Genomic DNA, 21,693 nt, shown 5'->3' with positions numbered 1-21,693 from the left:
CCCCATACTCCTGTCCACCCACCCCCTTCCCACGATACTTGTAAACACAGTGATTACCATCAGCACCGGCCCTCACATCCCTGGCTATACCCTGCCTGGCACCTGGTAAGGATCCAGCTCGCCCTGGTTCCCTGGGGACCTGAGAGAGCAGCAGGGTCCTGCTGCAGCGTTGTGGCCCAAACGCCCCAGGATCTGGTCCTCAGAAATTCCCCTCGCAGGGTTTCTCTGGTCACACAGCATCCAGGAATGTTGGCATTTTCCTAAGCAGTTCTGTTCCTCTTTAGGGGCAGGGGGGATTAATGTAAGTACATCATTACATTTAACCAAAAGGGACACATAAAGTAGAACAGGAGAAAGCTGTAACAGTAAAAACGGTGGAGCTTTCCTTACAGATGCAGGCTTAAGATGAAGATTTAAAAACTCAGTTTCTTCCTTTTCTGCATAGAGTCCTCAAAAAAATATGACATCACCTGTGGAATTATTTATACTGATATATAAACAGTGGCTGTTTTAAGTGATGGCTACAGCAGACAATCCCAGACTGATACATCCAAGCCCAAAGAACAGCCAGCTATCGAATGCCGTGACCTGTAGCTCTTAGCTTGCTGAGTTATTAATCTCTTAACAGCGTCCTCATCACCAGCCAAAGATGACAAGACAGGCACTGAGACCCACTTTAAAACTTTTTAATGTAATCTGCTAGCTCTGTACTTCAGTTTATTTTCCACTGACCGATGATCAGATGTGAGTGACTTACCCATGACCTGTAACTAGTGCTCCATGACTGCAAAATACCCACCAGATGGTGGGAATTCCTCCCCACCCAAGATGACGCCTTCAGGAACTTTCTCGGCACAAAATGCTCTTAGCAGACTTTTTCACGCCTTCCTCTTGCCTCCTGAATGTGGCTCATGAAGCCACAGCCACCGACTGCCAGCGTCCTAATGATGTGCCAGGGACAGGAGGAGGTGGAGACATCCTCAAACCGAGAATTCACTTCTGCGTCCCCTCTCAGTGGTAACTCCTGTCCCTGTTCAAGTGTTCTGCCCTTAACCGTAGTTGTCTTTTCCCTTCAAAAAGCAGGATGCTTGCGGCCATGGCCGAGTTCAGGCTGTCCACACCAGGAACGACGGGGATCAGCAGCCTCTTGCCCCCAGTGCTCTGCGCCAACTGCAGGGACTCCAGGCTCACCCCATGGGTCTCCCCACCGATCACCACAGCTGCTGGTGCCTCTGTCCAGTCTGAGTCATAGCTCTGAACCTCCACTTCAGGCAGCCAGCCTTTCTTGGCTCCAGTTTCTAGATCCTCCTCCTCCTCTTCATACTTGTAAAACTTTAGGAATCGCCGATCACATGCCGAGCCACGGTCACTGGCTTTATGAGACATTTGGGCCTGAGCATAAAGGCCACAGTTGTCAGCCACATAGACACGGGTGTCAGGGGGCAGGTAATTCGGCACTGTCTCCCATTCCAGATTATTGACAATGGGCACCTGGAAATGTGCACCCATACCTGCCCGCAGCACTTTGGGTTCCCAGGCATCCACACAGCCTAGAAAATAAAAAGACAGGATACAGTCCAGATTTTATAAATCTTCCCTAACTTGGGAACTTTGGGGTAAATCAGATTAATTCTGGATCAGGAGATAAATGTTCCTCTAATACAGCCTTTTGAAAGCTGGGACCTTCTGCCTCCCCAGTTACGACAGCATCAGCAAATGGACTGTGGGATTAAGTCCCACCAGTGCTGAAAACAGATTTAGTCATCCCCTCAACACTTTCCATATACACGTACCAGATATTGTAAAGATGGAAAGGAAGTCTCCAACCTCAAGGAACTCATGCTTAGTGGGTGGCGGCATTGGGACGATATTGAAATGGATGACTACAATATCACCAGTAATTGATATAAAAGCAGCATGAACAGCGTAATAGAAAATCCATGTACAAAGCAGGGCAATCAGGAAAAACACATGTAAGAGACCATGGCCCTGAGTTGGCTCTGGAAGGATAGGAGGGTCTTGGCAGAGAATGGCCCAGGCGAGGACAAAGTTAGAGAAGGGGAGAGTGCCATGGTCTAAGAATTGCGAGTAAGGTGAGCAGGCCGATTAATGGGTGGGGTATGGCGGGAGAGGAGATGGGAAGCAGGCAGAGGCCAATTTAAAGGAGGCTGGGTATGCTCAGCTGAGGAGTTTTGGATTTTATCAGAAGACAATTTAATGCCATTGAAGGATTTTAAGTAGACCAATGACAGAATTGGATTTATGATTCAGAAAGACCCATCTGACTTCAATGTTCACTCTGGGTCGGAGGAGCAAAGACATTAGAGAGGGGGGAGTGAGGGGCGAGGCAACTGCAGTAACCCAGGCAGCCTTGTCACTCACACACATCGTCCTCCCATACTACAGGAGGAAGGCTGGGAGACCTCACTCTCACGTACAGTCACGTGCTAAGCCCAACCACATGGGTGCACTGACTTTCCCAGTGTCTGCGACTCACCATGGGCAGGCTGGGCAAGATGCCCTCACGGTGACTGCGTCACCTATCTACTATCCTCCCCTAACTTGTTAGCACAAGTCTCCCTGTGACAAATTATTTTAAAAGTTAATTTGTAAAACTTCAGGTGAGATTAGGCAAATCAGATTTAAAAAGGAGAATAAGACACAGAGAATGTAACAGTGCTCACATGTATGCCCGACGTGGGCTTTCCCACTCACAGCAGGGACCAGAGGTGGGAGCTCGGCCATATGCCACGAGATGAGGGAAAGGGATGAGAAGGTGGGTCCATACCTGTGAGAGGAGCTGTCTAGTCTGACCACTCTACCTGGCATGATAAGGGCAAAGGTGAGACTTCCCCCCTCAGCCTTATCCCCTCGATACTAGGCACCACACCAATTATTTCCTACTCTTTCTTTCCCTACTTCTTACATGCCAGCCATCAGTATCAATGCGAAAACCACACCGCTTGGATTACGAAGACCCATTTCCAAAACCACATCTGCTCTCAGAGTACTCAACAATGGGGCAAGTAAGCAAGTACTGATAATGGAATCCCAGCACCCAGCTCTCACGCCGGAGCACCTAGCTCTCATGCTGGCAGAGAAATGGACTCCAGCAAGGCGAGATGAGGAAGAGTTAAGAGGAGCAAATTAGGCAAGTCTCAGCAATGGGCACCACTATTAGTTGACACTTAATGGCAGCTTGGGTGTTTCTGATGAACGATACTCTCCCTCTCCTCCGCCCCCAAGGCATAATAGGCATTTTAGGCATGTCCCGACTGTTAGGCAAGTCTGTTTAGAGCCAAGCCTATTAATCCCCATTTCTGATGAGAAGAGACAGAAATGTGATGAGGCTAATTTGTGTGTAGAGCGTGTGACCCACCCTGAGGCTAAGGGAAATGTACCTCGATTGTATAATCACAGGCTGTTGGTATCATTCCTTTCACAGGGTTCAGAATTCAAGAGTTAGGAAGGTTTCATATACCCAACAATTTGGGAACTCAAGATCAATAAATAAAGGACTTGAAACCAAGTGTTAGAATTGACATCTATTTCTTTTCCCTGACTGATTTAAAATTCTTCTTTAATAAACTAGCAGGTTTCAAAATAATTTAAAAGATAACCAACATTTACTAATTACTTATTGTGTGCCAGGCATGGTATGAAGTACTTTATGTGCATCATCTCACTTAATCCTCAAAATAACACAACCAGGGAAATTGTTATTATTCCCCCTTTACAGATGAGGAAAGCAACGCTTAGACTATTGCTCACGGACATACAGCTAGTAAGGGGCAGATCCAAGATTCAAACCTATGCATGTCTGCCCAGAGCTCTGGTTCACTTAAAAATGGCCAGTCTACTTGAGCACCGAAAGGTGCTCTTACCTTTGGTGAGTAATACTTTGCTGCAGCCTGCTCCAGCAGCAGACCTCAGAATTGTCCCCAGGTTTCCAGGGTCACGGAGATTGTCACAAATCAACAATAAGGGCAGTGAATGGTGAAGCTGTGTCTTTGGATATGTCATCTTAACATGGTCAGGTTTGGCAAAAATCCCTAGAGAAACAAAACAGGAAAATTCACTTATCTGATGTGGGCATGGGAAATAGCTGCACTTTTCATTTACTTAGCATTCTCTATATATTCTTAATTACATACGGAATACATGACTACACTCTGAAAAAACTCAAACAACATAAAATTCTACCAGTGCCACTCTTCTGCCCCAGAATGTGTTCAGTCTTGCAGTGTATCCTTTCAGAACTTGTCCTATACAGCTACCTACATATACGCACATCTACCCATATATAGGAACCTTTTACCTTTTGTTTTCAGAGACAGAGTCTCACTCTGTCACCCAGGCTGGAGTACAGTGGCACAATCATAGGTCACAGCAGCCTTAAATTCCTGGGCTCAAGTGATCCTCCTGCCTCAGCCTCCTGAGTAGGAAGGACTACAGGTGTGCACCACCACGCCCGGATACTTTTTATCATAGGCTTGAGCCACTTGCACCCAGCAGGAGCTTTTTTTTTTTAACATAAAAAACAGTATACTCTATATAGTATTCTGTAGTTTACTTATTTTACTCAATAACATAACATGTCTTGAAAAATTTAATATTTGGAGCTACCTTATTCTTTTAACGGCTGCATGTTATTTTATAATGTGAGTGCACCACAGTTCATTTAGCTCTTCCCCTATGGATGGTTAAATTATTTAAAATTTTCCCATTACAAACAACGCTGCAATGAATACTCCTCTATGACTATGCCTATGTGCAAAAATTTCTCTAGCATAAACACCTGTAAGTGAAATGGGCAGTGTGGGTGTATTCTTAATGTTAACAAATGATGCAAATTGCCCTCCCCACATGCTATTTCAATTTATTTATTAAATACATCATGAACTCAAATACCTGTTTCTTAGCTCCAACCTTTGTCAACAGAGGGTCTATTATTCACTTGTTTCAATTTTTGCCAATTTGACAGGAAAAATGGCATTTTATTACTTTAACTTGCATTTTCCCTGATTACTAAGGAGACTGAACTTTTTTTTTTTTTGAGACAGAATCTCACTCTCTGGCCTGGGCTACAGTGCAGTGGTGTCATCATAGCTCAATGCAGGCTCCAAGTCCTGGGCTCAAGCAATCCTCTTGCCTCAGCCTCCCAGGTAGCTGGGATTACAGGCATGCACCACTGTGCCTGGCTAATTTTTTAATTTTTTGTAGAGACAGAGTCTCACTATTATTGCCAGGCTGGTCTCAAGTGATCCTCCCGTCTGGGCCTCCCAAAGTGCTAGGATTACAGGTGTGAGCCACTGTGCCTGGCTGAGCATCTTTTCTTAATTGACCATTTGTGATCCTTTTCAGTTAGTTCCTTCACTCATTTATGTTTCCTCTTCTCTGAACTGTTTTGTTTCCATAACCTTTGCCCATTTTCCCACTGGATTTTTTTTTAATTAGTTGTAAGCTTAAATTAAATATTTAAGACTTATCTTTCACTGTTCATCTTAAAATTCAAAGTACGTTCCTAGGAAAAAATCTGAATTAAAAAACTTGACTACATCAAAGTAATGACTCCTTTTTCAAATACACCAGCTCAGAAGCACTACCTTAAGGAGATGCTCAGCAAAGTGCTCTGCAAAATGAAGGGGCGGTGGGTGCAGTGAAGGCTAAGTCACTTCTAAGTTCTCATGCTGGAGTCCAAAAGCTTGGGAGTTTTAGAATGGGCACAACCATTTACCTGGTGACCTCTCTGTCCTCAATCTAATACAAAGGAGTACAAATGGGGCTTGGGGGTACCTGGAAAAACGAAAACCTTAAGTGGTCTCAGTGAAAAATTCTCTCCCTATTTAATAATCTCTACACTATATCCTCCAGCTTCCAAAATTTTACGGAAAGTATTTAGGGGACAATGGAAAAACTGGAAAAAGGCTATTACAATATTAAAATAAAAATGGTTTTCAGGTATATGAAATTTCTATGGTATAAAGTTATTTGTGTAGATATACTACACATCCACAATTTTCTTTTTGAATCACAGTGTTTACTGGTAGAAGTGATGATGATCTTTTTTTTAGGACAGGCATCATTCTAAATTTTATACACACACACACATAGTAATATCAAATAAAGATTAAATTCCCTTTGGAACATGCTCTCAAGGGACTATACAGTTTTTTAAATTTTACTAGCATTTTGTTGTATATAATTGCTCCAATAAATGGGCTACTGCCTGAAGTGAGAAAATGAATAAAATAGTACTTGTACTGAAACACAACACAATGAAAAATTTAGGATTCTTTGCAAAAGACAACGCATGTAAAAAGCCTAACCCACCAACAGAGGCAATGGAATAGTATTAGCCATCTGTGTGCTGTAAGAGATCCTACAGTTGGCCAAAAGACCATTCAGTTGGGCAAAGAACTTCAGAAGTCCTTTAACTTCTACTTGAACATCTGTGGTGATGCAAACCCACTACTTACAGAGGCCCTACTTACATCACTGGGTTTTAGAGAATGCCTGAAGTTTGACAGCACTATGCCAGTTCCTATCACTTTCTCCCTTTATCCCCCTCAAGTCTAAAATATAACAACATAAGGATAAGCTGAATATAAAACTTTTAAAGCCATGAAATGATGAAAGTAGTCATAATGATAAAGGAGGTTACTTAAGTCCAAGATGGGCTGGCCAGTGTTAGCACACGTGCCCAAAGTGGCAAGCACAGTAAAACTCAATGACGCTTTCACTAAAGAATGGAGTGGACGCTAGAAAGGTGTAGCTAATGAGAGTACGATTACTTGGTGTGAGTAACTCTAGGTACTTTAGTGCTTCAAGTTCCCATCCTGAGGTCCAGGAGCTCTGAGTGTAGGGGCACACAGATCCTTGTGACTCATTGGGTTATACAGACAAGAGATGGCCCCCCAGAATCTCCTTTCCCAGTTACAGTTCAAGGATGGAACCAGTGAGCCCACTATAGGGAATACACACGTACAAGTGGTATGAGAAGACTTGGCCTAGACATTAGAACCTTGAAGATAACTTCAACTCCTCCAGTTGTCCCTTACCAATCAAGAGAAACCTCTACACTTACTGCCATTCGGTTCTTAGATCTTACATATAACTCCAATGTCAAAAAGGTACAAAGAATTTATCTTCCCACATGCAGATAAAACCCTTTCTAAGCACTAATAAACCACTGACCCATTATTCCTTGTGGCGTTACTAGGTCGGACCAATCCTTGATATCCTCAAATTTCACCTTAATGAGGCTGACACCTTTCAGCTTATCGACTGGCAGCTCCTTTATGTATTCCAGACGGCTAAAGAAGAAAACTTTCGGCACAGCTCCAGCCTTGAGAGCATCAGCAATAAGCCGGCGACCTTCCAGCAGGATCTTCCCTTCCTTTTCCCGAAATGGCCTGGACTTAACTATTGTCATTACACTGCTGTGGGTGGAAACAAAAAGACAAGTAATTACCAACATCCTCGTTACTGAGACACGCCTAGTTCTGACGGACTTAAAGAGCTTGGCAGGGCACAAGCAAACTCCAAAAAAGACACTTATTCTCCTCTCCGTGTATAATAAAATCCAGCAGGTTGTCCTGGAAAAAGTCCTCCATCAGGTACAGGAGGAGGGGAAACAGGAACATTCGACAAGCCTCAGGAACACATCACCTGAGCCTCCTGTCCCCGGAAAAAGCCTTATCGTAGCGAAGCCCCGACTCTTCCCAGGTGCTGGGCGTCTGGGATGGAGACCCCTGAAGCGTCCGTTTCTGCTGCTGCCCTTGGGAACTGGCCTCAGACACCGCCTTGCGGGGCTGCTTCGCAGGAGCGCGCTTCCTTTCCACAACCTGTCCGGATGGAAACACCACTTTCACGGGGCTCCGCCGCAGCGCTCGGACCCAGCGCCGCGCCTCGAGGTCCCAAGACTGGACCACCGGCAGCAGCGGTCGCGTGGTAAACCACACGCCCCGCGCCAGCGCCGCCATCTTCCCCGAGCCCTGGCCTCCGTCAGAAACGCGCGCCGCCGACGGCCAGTGACGTCACCCTCCCGGTGCGCCAGCGGTGGGCGGGGCGGCGCCGCGCGCTTGACGGCTGAGCTGCTGCAGGAGTCATGGCTGCTCGCCGGGCGCTGCACTTCGTGCTCAAAGTGGGAAACCGCTTCCAGACCGCGCGTTTCTATCGGGATGTTCTGGGGATGAAGGTGCAGACTGGGGCTGGCGCGCGAGGCTGGAACGGGCGCCTGAGCCGCCTCTGGCAGAGGGAGGGGAGAAATGGGTGTGTCGTGAACCTCAGCTGGCGGGTGTCCGACCTTAGGCCCGGGAGGCCCAGTTGACCCTGCATGGGGTTCAGCTTCAGGAAGCGTTGCGAGTCGCAAATTGGGTTAATAGGCCTTTGTTAGGGGGCTTACACTTAGTCACCAGCCTTGTGCCCACGCACATTCTTTAAGTTCACTCACAAATATTAATTGACCCGCCCTTGTGGAGCTTACAGTCTACTGCGAAAGACAGTAATTAAAAAGTTGTATAATGCTTTTCCAATTAACAGTAACTCGGTCTCTTCCGGTTTGGAGCCTTTGGTTACATAATCAGCCTATTCAAAGTTCTGCTTCTATCATGGCTGGTCTCAGTGTGCCCTCTCGGATACTCAATCTCTCTGGGGAAATGCTCCAACTCACCTTTCAATAATCTAGACCTAAATAATGAGGTCAGAACCCCACTCCTTTCCAACACTCGGAAGAGGTCTCTCTTCCCTGTCCTGAGAAGCTATAATGCTGCCGGGGAGCACCTGGCTGGAAAACGCAGGTGGAAGTTACCGGGGAGTTCCTGATAAGCCAGGGAACACACCAGTAAAGAAGGCTTTAGAGGTGCAAGAGCGCAATGTAATGTAGAGACAGTGCAGTAGACGTGGAGTGAAAAGGAAGTTAACTGAATTCCTCAGTCATTTTAAAAATATCTGCTATGTTTCAGGGTACTATGTAGAATTTTGGCAACAAATGTGTGAAAGACCCTGGTATATGTCCTCAATTAGAGTCATGGTTTGGGTTGGGGTGGGAGTGAGATTTGGATTTGTACATAGCTCACAGTCATGAAGTCAGAATTTGGTAAGTGATGGCAGAAATCTGCAGAGCTTTCCCTTATTTGATTTCCTCATTGATAAAAGGATTGTTGTGAAGATTAAACACATTATATGCATAGTATTTAACACATAGGTAGTATATAAGTGTTTGTTACTATTATAAAAATATAAAAGAAGGATTGATTTTCCAACCTGGGTGGTCAGAAAATAATTCATGGAGACCTTGCATACAAGTTAACTTCTACAGACAGGTAGGATTTCCACGGATAGATTAAGGAGAGGAGTTATACTAGAAAAACTGAATAGCCAGTACAAAAATAACACATGTTTAGAAAAACCACTAGTTTTTTATGCCTTTAGCTAAGGTTGCTTAGTTGAAGTTGAGGAGATGGGATATCAGGACAAATAGGATGGGATTGCTTCTGATAGTATCTTGAATGCTAGGCTAAGGAATTTGGATTTTATGTTGCAGTAAGTAGGGAACTCACATTTTTGAACAGTGTGGTATTGTGATCAGAGCTGTGCTTCAGAGACATATTTTTATGGTGATATTAAGAAAGGAGATCAATAGGCCAGGGCGCAGTGGCTCACGCCTGTAATCCTAGCACTGTGGGAGGCTGAGGCAGGCAGATTGTTTGAGCTCAGGAGTTTGAGACCAGCCTGACAAGAGCGAGACCCTGTCTCTACTCAGAAAGAAATTATATGGACAGCTAAAAATATATATAGAAAAATTAGGCGGGCATGGTGGCGCATGCCTGTAGTCTCAGCTACTTGGGAGGCTGAGGCAGGAGGATTGCTTGAGCCCAGGAGTTTGAGGTTGCTGTGAGCTAGGCTGACGCCATGGCACTCTAGCCCAGGCAACAGAGTGAGACTCTGTCTCAAAAAAAAAAAAAAAAGAGAGAGAAAGGAGATCAATAAAGATGAATTTTAATGGCCTGAGAGAAGTGATGGGAGCTTGAACTGGAGCAGTGGTAGTGGAAGTCAAAAAGGAAAATAAAGCTAACACACTGAGAGCCTACTATGCACCAAGTTCTGTGTTAGATGCTTTAATAAGTTATCCTTTTTCATAATATATCAGGAGACTGAGACTCAGATCCAACTTACTCAATTTAGTAGAGTTACACAATTACTAAGTGACAGTCGGAATTCCAAATCAGACTTCTCTAATGTTGAAAGACATACTTTTTCCCCACTAGGAAGCACTGCTTCCCAATCTAAATAGATTTCACAACTTGCTTGGTAGCCTGACCCTTGGTGTCAAGCTGTTCTTCCTTACCTCTGCTACTTCTAGCCTAGGAAAGGTATAAAGCTCATTCTCTTTTGTTCTTTTACAAGTAAATCTTACAAATGATAATATCTGTGTTTTGACATTTTAGTTTGTGCTAAAGATGCTATGAGCAGTACAAGGAAAACTTTACAATTTATTCTAATTCCCTTACCAGGTTCTGCGGCATGAGGAATTTGAAGAAGGCTGCAAAGCTTCCTGTAATGGGTATGATACCTTGTTTCTTAAAATCTCCTCCAGGCTTTGAATACTGGAGAACAGAAGACAGTTTCTCAAAGTGAGTACAAGGCAGGGGAATAAAAAAATGAGGCAATAAATTAGAGAGGCAACTTCAAGAACAGTGGGAAAACATACTCAGTTTCTTTATATTCTCATACAACACTCATGACACAACAAGCCATTCTCCAAGTCTCTGAATACCAGCTGGGTGTCCTGTTACTTAATTCAATTCTGACTCTACCTAGAATTAGCATCAGATCCCACAAGTTAAGAGCTCAGTCCTATAAGATTGGACCCTCTTCACATCCCAATCACAAGTCTGGACCTCCAGATTTCTGACAGGGCTTCCAGCACCCCCTCCTAGGGTTTGATAATTTGCTACTAAGTTGCCATTAGTGTATACTCAGGTATGATTGAAAGGGGCTCATTGTGAATAACTAAAGATGTTCTTATAACTCAGGAAATCCCAAGAGTTTTAGGAGCTCTGTGACAGGAACCAGGGACTAAGACCAAATATATTTCATATTATATCACAAACACAAATAAATATATGCCTTGGATGAAGCAATGGCTATCGAGTATCTTTTAAGTTTAGTAGCCGTAGCAAGTTGGAAAATTCTACGGCCTGTTGGGAATTGTATGCTTGTTGATTGATATGCAAAGAAATAAACTAAGGTCAAATTGGAGAATTGTCTTTAGGATTCCATTCCCTGCATTAAAGAAGACGTAAAAGAATTTTTTCCCCAAGTAAATGCCAAATAGATGATATTTGGACCTTGAAGTTGGGGCCCATGAGCCCCCAACTGTCCACAGGTTCTTTTAGCACTGTCTGAAATTATCTCATCCTTGTGAGTACTTTTAGGATGAGAAGGGACTGCCCACCTTTCTGTGCTCAGGGGGTGGCCTGGGGCAGATTTTGTCTGTGGTCACTGAGTTCATTTACTTTCATTTTTCTAGGCCTTATGATGGGAGATGGAGTAAAACAATGGTGGGATTTGGGCCTGAGGATGATCATTTTGTTGTAGAACTGACTTACAATTATGGCATCGGAGACTACAAGCTTGGCAATGACTTCGTGGTAAATATCTTTTTTTTCTAGCAGGTTTTTGGCTAGGGTAGATGGTTGGTTTTAATTTTCAGGGTGTTGAGGGTGTGTGTCAATGAGGAGGTGACATTTGAACACAGGCTTGAAGGAGGCAAGGAAGTTAGCTATGTGGATATCTCAAGGAAGAACAATCTAGAGATTAGCCTGTACAGAAGCCCAAGTAGCACCTGGTGTGTTCCAGAAAATGCAGGGAAGCCAGTGTGGCTGGACTAGAGAGAGCAAGGGGAAAGTGGTAGGAGGTGGGGTCAGAAGTGGCATGGGGTGAGATTGTGTTGGGCCTTTTAGGCCATCATAAGCCATCCCTGAGGGAAATGAAGGGCCCTGGGAGGATTTGGAGCAGAGGAAAAACAGGTCTGGCGACTTGTAGGATGTGCTTGGAAAGTTTACTTTGGCTGCAGCGTGGATGATGGATTGACAAGACTGGAGGCAGAAAGTCTGCTCAAAAAATCCAAGCCAGAAACCAGGCTGGTCTTTCTTCAGAAGACATAGGTGTACATTTCTAGCTACTTTGATTAAATTTAAGAATTTTTTAATTTAATAAGCAAAAGCAGGTCATCTTAAATAGGTAGCTGAACAGGCCAAGGTAAGACCAAGATTTCTCTGACAAGAGCTTTAAAATTAGAAGAGATTATCTTTGGTATTAAATGAATTGGACTTCACTGGCATTTGAATTTCTGTGATTCCTGAAGGTCTGAATTTTTGTGGGAGAAAACATGCAAAACCTGTTCTAAAATCACTAGAAGAAAATTTTGAATGCCAATGAAATCTTAGGTGATTTGACCTAAAGGCAGTGGAGTTTTGGCTCATTATCATGTTCTACAAAAGATCTGTTGTGATGATACTATTGTTTGTTACAGGGTATCACGCTGGCTTCTAGCCAGGCTGTCAGCAATGCCAGGAAACTGCAGTGGCCACTCAGTGAAGTTGCAGAAGGTATTTTTGAAACTGAGGCCCCAGGAGGATATAAGTTCTATTTGCAGAATCGCAATCTACCTCAGTCAGGTAATTATATCAGGACTAGTAAAAGCCTCTTTTTAAACGCATCTTTGATGGAAGGAGAGAGGGAGCTGCATTTCTTTTCTGTTGTAGAGTCTTTCTATATTGATATGACGTATGACTTCCCAAGCAGTGTTTTTATTATACCTGTTCTCTGAGAAAGTATATTCTCATATTAGAAATTTAGAACATAACTACAGGGGATCTAGACTGGTTCTATTCTACTGATAATGTATTGATTTAGGATTCTCTCAGCTGCAAATAACAGAAAACCCAAGTAGTTTGAACAATTTGAAAATTTCTTAGCTCACAGAGCAGGTATTCTATAGGTAGAAAAGATTTCAGGGTTAGTTGATTCAGTAGCTCAGCAATGGCATCAAGAACCCCAATTTTCTCATTCTATATTCTGTTGTCCTTGGGATGCTTCTCCTAGAGCTAGTCCCCTCATGGTGGCAGGATGGCTGCCAGTAGCAATTGGCAGGGAAAGACCAACTTCTTATTGCTCCTTTTTAAGAGCAGAGGAAAACTTTCCTAGAAAGTTCCAGCAAACTTCCTTGTCGGATTTGATACACTGTGCCTGCTCCTGAATCAATCCTTGGCCAGAAAAACAGGATTATCCCTAAACCAGTTAGCCATGCCCTTTGAGCCAGGTCAATTTCCCCAACACTTGAGTGAGGGAATGGAAATGAAGAACCCACCATGCTGACTCTGCACAGACTAAGAAAGAAGGTTTGCAAGGTGTGTTTCGTTTACTACAGAAGCAGCCTCATTCCTGCAAATTCAACTACCTATCCCACCAAAACAGAAGCAAAAAGTGGGGAAAGTATTGGTGAACAGCAAGGGTAATTCTGCCTGCCATTTCACTTTGTGACTGTACACCTACGAGTGGACCTGGGAAGAGAGCATATAAATTCTCTTTCCCCCACTGGTCTGCCTCAGGTCCCAAATGCCTGTCACGCTGAGTCTGATTATAGTGTTTAATGCTATTTGTTTTTCATCTGGTGCTCAGCAAAAGGAAGACCATTCCAGTGTGGGAGGTCAGACTGGCTGTGTGGGACTTACTGAGAGAGGATATTTCTGTACTTCACTGGTGATTGAAGGGATTTTTATGGTCATTTTTGTTGACAGGTGATTGTTGCTTTATATACTGACTTTAAAACTTAAGTCCTGCAACTAACTCCACTGTACATTATTTTTCCTCTAGTCTTAGCCATATTTCAATACTTAACACAGAGCCCCACAAACCTAAGTTGTTTTTTTCTTTTTTTTTTTTTTTTTTTGAGACAAGAGTCTCACTCTGTTGCCCAGCTAGAGTGAGTGCTGTGGCGTCAGCCTCGCTCACAGCAATCTCAAACTCCTGGGCTTAAGCGATTCTACTGCCTCAGCCTCCCGAGTAGCTGGGACTACAGGCATGCGCCACCATGCCCAGCTAATTTTTTCTATATATATTTTTAGTTGGCCAGATAATTTCTTTCTATATTTTTAGTAGAGACGAGGTCTTGCTCTTGCTCAGGCTGGTCTCGAACTCCTGACCTCGAGCGATCCACCCGCCTCGGCCTCCCAGAGTGCTAGGATTACAGGCGTGAGCCACCGCGCCCGGCCCCTAAGTTGGTTTTGTCCTTTGGAATGGTAGTACCTTTTCAACGTTAATTTCTGTTTGGTAATGTAGTCAGTTCTGTCTGTCTAGCTGGCATTCAGCCTGCCTTTGAATTACTTGCTCTTGTGCAGTTTCACCCACTTGTTACCATTCCTGTCCTATATCCCTTCAGGCTCTGAGTCATTTAGGATTTGTTAATTGTACAATGAATGGAGAGAATGAAAATTGAGTCTGAGGCCGGCCACGGTGGCTCACGCCTGTAATCCTAGCACTCTGGGAGGCCGAGGCAGGTGGATCGCTCGAGGTCAGGAGTTCGATACCAGCTTCAGCAAGAGCAAGACCCCGTCTCTACTAAAAATAGAAAGAAATTATCTGGCCAACTAAAAATATATATAGAAAAAATTAGCCGGGCATGGTGGCACATGCCTGTAGTCCCAGCTACTCGGGAGGCTGAGGCAGGAGGATTGCTTGAGCCCAGGAGTTTGAGGTTGCTGTGAGCTAGGCTGACGCCACGGCACTCACTCTAGCCCGGGCAACAAAGTGAGACTCTGTCTCAAAAAAAGAAAAAAAAAAAAAAAGAAAATTGACTCTGCCAGGCAGAGGCAGTTGTGAGAAACACTTGTCTTAGTCATGTTATTGGGATTCTAGCAAACAGGACTGAGGCAGTGAAAACCAGAGGAAAATGTATTGAATTTGTCATAGTCAGATGCAGACATGGAATAGCTCTACAGAAAGTCACTTTATCATAATATAAAAAGTTTCCAATAATGTTAGTTTTAATATCTTTTATTCTTTTTATAAAATAATAGATTTTTTTTCCTTAAACAGATAAGCAAAAGAAAAGAAAACAAAAAAAGAAAAGAAAGTAGGAAACAGTACCCACCTATCCAGTGATAACCACTGTTAGCATTTTAGAGTATATCTTTCCAATCTTTTATTTTAAAAAATATAATTAAATATATACATCTCTTTATATTCCATTGTAGGAATTCCATTGTGTTGTTACATTGTAGGAAAATAAACAATTCTCTATTGTTGGGTATTTATGTTGTTCCTAGTGTTTCATTGTTCTAAGCAATGCTGTGATGAATGTCTTTGTGATAAAAGCCCTTCATACATCCACAATTACTTTTTCAATTGCTGAAAATAGACTTGTTCTTTCAAAAGCAATGAACATTTTTTTTTTCCTTTTAGCAGTTTTTAATGAAAGTTGTACATAAGATTATTTTATTCCTGCATCTTCTCGATTGTTTCTTCCTTGTACTTGCCCTTTTCCTTTCCTACTTGGCGAGATTTCGCTTTCCGTTCAAGGATCTTTTTGCGGTCTTTGTCCAGTTTAAGCCTAGTAATAACCACCTTGCTGGGGTGAATGCCCACATGGACTGTTGTGCCATTGGCCTTCTCCCGCTGCACCCGTTCAATGTAGATGACATATTTCTTCCTGTAAACCTGGACTACTTTGCCAATTTGCTGACCCTTATAATGTCCCCGAACAACCTGAACTTCATCATCCTTTCGGATGGGCATGGATCGAACATTGTATTTCTGTCTCAGCTCTTTGGAAAGAGGGGAAGACATAATCTTCCTGCGAATGTGGGAAGGTGCATTGAAATGTCTTTTGCGGTTCTTGCTTCGGTCTGAAGTCACAAAGGGATTGAACTTCATTTTGGCCGCTGCCGCTCCAGCAATGGCCGCAAAAACAAAGAGAGTTACACGCTCCTTCTGGTTCTCAGCAATGAACATTTTTAAGGCTTTTGGTACATTCTGTCAAATTGTTGCCCAGAAACATCCTAATTTATACTCTACCAGTACTATATTAGATTATGATTTCTACCTCTCATACTAATACGGTTAATATTGTGAACTTTTAAAATTATTTGCCATTAGATAACAAAATATTTTGTTTGAATTCTAATTTCTTTGATTATTTGTGAGATTGAATATTTTTTCATATGTTCATTGATCATTCCAATTCCTTTTGTGGATTACTGCTTTGTGCCTTTTGCCTATTTTTCGTAGATGTTCATCTTTTTCCTGTTAATATTTAAAGGTGATTTACATATTAAGGATTTTTTATTCTATATGTTGCAATTTTTTTTTTCTATTTTGTCATTTACTCTTTAATTTTGATTATAATTCCATTTTTGGGTAGTTTTTGTCTAGGAGTTTTCGATTTTGTTTAATTGACCTAGACTTTTTTTCTTCATAGTTCTTCTATCTTTAGAGTCAGGTTTAAAGAAAAATCTTCCTCCTGCCAAAATTGCATAATCATCTGCATCTAATATTTTCATGGTTTCATTCTGTAAACTAATCCTTTAACGTGTCAGGAATATATTTTGTCATTTAGTTCAAAGGTGTAACTTTTTCCTACCAAATGGTGAGCCAGTTATCTCAGTGCCATTTATTGAATAATGTTCTCTTTCATACTGTCTTAAAATCGCTTTCTTACCATAAACTAAATTCTTATATATACATGAGCCTGTTTTGGTCTTACTATTCTATTCCATTGAACTGACCTGTCTATTCTGCTATTTTATTATCCAACAGATCCTGTATTAAAAGTAACTCTAACAGTGTCTGATCTTCAGAAGTCCTTGAACTACTGGTCTAATCTACTGGGAATGAAAATTTATGAAAAAGATGAAGAGAAGCAAAGGGCTTTGCTGGGCTATGCTGATAACCAGGTGAACAATCTTGGAGAGAAATAACTAACTTGTTACTTTGACTTTGCCTTACAAATTAGGTTAACATGAAGGTTGTTTGCATACTTTCTTCAGTGATTCAACATTTATACAGATAAACAGAAAGAAGAAAATAAAAATTAGTGATTACCTCACCACCCAGATAGTACCTTTGTTTATATTTGGGGATATAGCCTTTCAGAAGTAGAATTGCTTAATCAGAAGAGATGTAGACAACATTTAATGCACATTTTATTTTCATTTTTAAAAAATAACCTAGTATTTGAACATGATTTAGTTCTTGCACTTTGACCCAACAATTCTCCTAGAAATTGTTTTACGTATATGCTCAACATACATATGAATAAAGAATTGTGTACAAGGTTATCTGTTGCAATGTTGTTTGTAATAGCAAAATATAAGGACATCAGTGTCCTGTGGATTAGAGGAATATTTCAGGAATTTATGGTTCATTCATAGAATGAATTACTATATAGCTATCAAAAAGCCTAAGGCAGGTTTTATGTACTGATATGATAACATTAAGTGGAAGAAAACAAGGAACAATAATTTTTAAATTGTTCTATTTGTGTAAAAAGATATATGCATGCAATGTGTCTGGAAGGATACACAGGAAACTGCTGACTAGTTCTCTCTGGGGTGATAGCAGGAAAGAGACTTAGTTTTTACTTTGTTCCTTTAGTATACTGCTTGGATTTTTTTTTTTTTTTAACCACATATCTGTATAACCTGTTCCAAAAAAGAAACCTATTTTCTGATTTCAGTGTAAGCTGGAGCTACAGGGCATCAAGGGTGCAGTTGATCATGCAGCAGCATTTGGAAGAATTGCCTTTTCTTGTCCCCAAAAGGAGGTATTGTTTGATACCAGATCTTTTGTTTAAGCTCTGTGACTAACTAGGTCAACCCAACTAAGAAGCTTGCCCTTCCCTTCTTGAGGTTCATTCTGCTTGTGGCTTTGGTATCAAGTTCAACAGTTGTTTCAAGAGCGGCTGAGATAATAAAATCAAACAAGTGGCGCCTTGGTTCTTTCTGGCTGACCTGATACTCCTCTAGAGTTGATGAAGGCCATGGCTTGAGAGTACTTGGTGACCCTTCACCCACTTTGCCTCTGTGTTTTCCTCAAGTTGCCAGGCTTGGAAGACTTGATGAAAAGGGAGAACCAGAAGATTCTGACTCCTCTGGTGAGCCTGGATACCCCAGGGAAGGCAACGGTACAAGTGGTCATTCTGGCTGACCCAGTAAGTATTCCTCAGGAAGGGGGCAGGCGGTACCAGGGGTTTCTTCGGAGATGTCTTTTTGCCAATTTCTTTTCTTTTTATTGATGTAGGACGGACATGAAATTTGCTTTGTTGGGGATGAGGCATTTCGAGAACTTTCTAAGATGGATCCAGAGGGAAGCAAATTGTTAGATGATGTGAGTCTCATTTCTAAGTTGTTATCACCATAGGCCTCAGGAGGATGGCATTAAGTGTGTATGGAGAAGGGCCAAAGCAGCAGGATACAGGTTCTTACTGTAAGAACCATGTTCTGGCCGGGCACGGTAGCTCACACCTGTTATCCTAGCACTCTGGGAGGCCGAGTCTGGCTCTTCCCTACTCTCTGATCTCCTGTTCTGCCTCCCTCCCTAAGATCCCTAGCTCACTCCCATTCCAGTCCCACTGAACATTTATATTAGCCAAAATACAGCTGCTTGCCACTACCCAAATGGTATCCCCCCCACAACTTCTTCAACTTGTCCTTCAAAACTCAGAAACTATTTTGGGTTCTCCAAACCAGAGTTAGCTGTTCTTTCCTCCTACTTTTTATGGCTCCTAAAAGACAGAAACTTCTGCATGTTTGTGAGTTCTGTTTTGGTTTTTAGCATATCTTTCATTTTTAAATACTTTTTATCAAAATAATAAATTAGTACTAAGATTTTATATAAATGAAATGTAACAATGTCTTGCCCCATCTCTGAGTGCTCCTACCCAGGATAGCCACTTTCAGCTTTACTGTTTCCAAATTAAAAATCTATTTCTGTTTTCCTCGTTTTCAATTGCAGGGATCGTCTTGTGACTTCCTGCTGAGGTAGATGAGTGTTTTTACACATTTCTCCAGTCAGTTGCTCCTTTTCTTTTGGTCTGATATCACTTTGTTTATGACTCTGTCATAGCAAATGCCCCAAGACACATGTGTATACACACACACACACACACACACACACACACACACACACACACACACTCTGTCTCTCTCTCTCTTCTTCATGCAAAATAATTGTTTCATATCTGAGTCCTCAGCTGTTCTGTACACTCCTGAAAGTCTCAGACTGTTTCTGCTGCCGCGCCTGAACCCAGCATAGTACCTAGCTCATAATGAAAACTGTTAGTTTTTAGAAGGTATTTCTGTGCTTGCTTTTTGACTGAATAAATGAATGTTGTTCCTTACTAAACAGCTAAAAGGCTGTTTATGGGACCAAAACGTTATCATTAACAAGGCTTCCAAAACTAACTCAATAGAACCAACATCAGTGCAGTAGACTGGGAGGAGGCTTAGAAAAAGGGAATCATTGCAGGCTCAATAGCTATAACATCAGATAGCTTTTCATATTTGGTCTTGAGTCTCATGAATGCTAAAGATGCTTGAGAGTCTACCCTGATGCTAAGAGTGACAGTACTTTCCATACTACCAAAGACCCCATAGCCTGGCATGCTTGGTCCCTGCTAGAGTTGGCCAGCCAGCCACACTTTCTGGCTCAGGCTTTGCCCCTTACTCTGCAGAGTGAGAATCCATAAGCAATTTGCGCAGTACTCACCAGCATCTCCTGTCACATTGAACATAATACTCTATACTAGATGAACACTCTTTAAATGTTAATTTTTTTTTATTATGGATAGTACAATGAAGTATAAAGTGGGCTATATCTTTGTTTTTCAGGCTTGGAATAAATGTATATTCTATTTCTGTTTCTTTAGGCCATGTCAACAGATAAAAGTGATGAGTGGTTTGCTAAACACAATAAACCAAAGGCTTCAGGTTAATGGAAGACATCATGTGGAACAAGCATTTGCGACTCCTGTCCAGCACCTGTGAGGCCTGATGTATCTATTTGTGATAAATGCTCTTACCATTTGGTGGTTTCCTATGCAGGCAAGGAGGCCTGAGTGATGAAGATTTGTATATTTTAATCTTTGAAAGCTCTGATATATTTTAGATATCAGTTACCATTAATCCAGGTAGGGGAGAACTCTTGCTGTAATCTGCACTGTCACTGGAATGGCACGTTCTGTGTGTAACAAATTACTTTCCAGACGAGGACGGCTATGTGAGACATCACCCTTGGTTGGGGATGGAGGCAGTTTTGATGAGCTGTGAATCATATAGATTTTATGAGAGCAGCTGTTCAAATAAATTCAAATCAATTGCTTATAATGGTAATACTCCCAGCACCTGACGATGATATTCTGTCTAATATCTTATTCTGGCAGGTCTTGACATTTAAAAATTTTTTAAAGAAATTTTGTTCCTTGGACCAAAAGATTTGGTTAACACCCTCACCTTATTTGCTTTTATATTTTCAGTAGCCAGAGAAAGGATTTAATGTGTTGTGTTGTTACATGCCTGGCTCTGTGCTAGTTTCTTTATACATATATATATTTTTGATCTTTACAAGAAAAAACATCATGTTAGATATCTTAAAAATGGATTAAATAGTTTCTTCAGCCTGAAAAAAATTTTTTTAAATGTTTTCCTATAGTTTGCTGTTTGGTTCTACAGAACAAATAGGTTTTAATCACTGGAAACAGAATTGTATTGGTATATTCATTATTAAATTTTTTTTGAAAATGTGCTTCTGAAATCAAGCTGTTAATCCAGTCTCTAAGTGTCACTAGTGTCACGGTCAGGTTCAAATTTTAGAGAACAAACTGTAAGGATATTGGAAAGAATTGACTTGGAGGATACCAGTCCCAAAATAATGTATATAAAATTATTGTAAATCATAACCTCTGCTCTTCTCCCTTACTGGCAGAGTGGGGTGTGGACGTTTCTGGGTGAGTTTCAGCTTGTCTTCTTATAGCAGCAATCCTTTTTTTTTTTTTTTTTTTTTTGAGACAGAGTCTCACCGTGTTGCCCGGGCTGGAGTGAGTGCCGTGGCGTCAGCCTAGCTCATAGCAACCTCAAACTCCTGGGCTCAAGTGATCCTTCTGCCTCAGCCTCCCGAGTAGCTGGGATTACAGGCATGTGCCACCATGCCCGGCTAATTTTTTCTATATATATTTTTAGTTGGCCAGATAATTTCTTTCTATTTTTAGTAGAGACGGGGTCTTGCTCTTGCTCAGGCTGGTATCGAACTCCTGACCTCGAGCAATCCACCCGCCTTGGCCTCCCAGAGTGCTAGGACTACAGGCATGAGCCACCGCGCCCGGCCTATAGCAGCAATCTTACCTTCACTGAGAGAAATCTTTGTCCAGCTCCACAACTTTGCATTCAACTTAAGTTCCTTATCTTAGGGAAGCAATCGTGTGTTTCAAAGCAAACCAAGTTATATACGTTCCTCCTCTAGGTAATTGGTTCATTTTTTTCCCCATACGTGGAGAAATTATTATATGAACTTTGAATAATCAATAAACTTCTGTGTCTCTTTAGAGTATAATATGTTAATCTCAAGTGTTCTATTAGGTAATTAATTCTGGATATTTATCTCTAGTAATAAACTCATTCTCATGAAAAGTAC

The 21,693-nt window shown here is 42.0% G+C and overlaps 3 protein-coding genes across 4 annotated transcripts; 1 reads left to right on the top strand and 2 right to left on the bottom strand.

Annotated features, from left to right (window-relative positions):
* Positions 1–670: 670 nt before the first annotated feature.
* On the bottom strand, positions 671–8,092 carry MRM3 (mitochondrial rRNA methyltransferase 3). Of its 2 annotated transcripts, XM_045526167.1 has the most exons (4): positions 7,672–8,092; positions 7,198–7,442; positions 3,885–4,052; positions 671–1,550 (listed from the first exon to the last, which is right to left on the bottom strand). In XM_045526167.1, exons 1-4 carry the CDS (start codon positions 7,983–7,985, stop codon positions 1,012–1,014), a joined length of 1,266 nt encoding a protein of 421 aa, XP_045382123.1. In that variant the 5' UTR covers positions 7,986–8,092; the 3' UTR covers positions 671–1,011. The 2 variants fall into 2 exon arrangements, with proteins under 2 accessions (XP_045382123.1, XP_045382124.1); XM_045526168.1 differs by lacking the exon at positions 7,672–8,092 and having other exon boundaries at positions 7,256–7,342.
* Positions 8,025–20,385, top strand: GLOD4 (glyoxalase domain containing 4). The gene is made up of 9 exons (XM_045526183.1): positions 8,025–8,200; positions 10,518–10,567; positions 11,537–11,657; positions 12,542–12,686; positions 16,825–16,961; positions 17,744–17,830; positions 18,104–18,217; positions 18,307–18,393; positions 19,934–20,385. The coding sequence occupies exons 1-9, from the start codon at positions 8,111–8,113 to the stop codon at positions 19,997–19,999; spliced, it is 897 nt and encodes a 298-aa protein (XP_045382139.1). The 5' UTR covers positions 8,025–8,110; the 3' UTR covers positions 20,000–20,385.
* LOC123620710 (60S ribosomal protein L26) lies at positions 15,454–16,002 on the bottom strand. The gene has a single exon (XM_045526192.1). The coding sequence runs from the start codon at positions 15,940–15,942 to the stop codon at positions 15,505–15,507; it is 438 nt and encodes a 145-aa protein (XP_045382148.1). The 5' UTR covers positions 15,943–16,002; the 3' UTR covers positions 15,454–15,504.
* Positions 20,386–21,693: the final 1,308 nt, after the last annotated feature.

Source organism: Lemur catta, chromosome 15 (assembly GCF_020740605.2).
Source record: "Lemur catta isolate mLemCat1 chromosome 15, mLemCat1.pri, whole genome shotgun sequence".
NCBI lineage: Eukaryota > Metazoa > Chordata > Mammalia > Primates > Lemuridae > Lemur > Lemur catta.
This window is presented reverse-complemented; position numbering and strand designations above follow the sequence as displayed.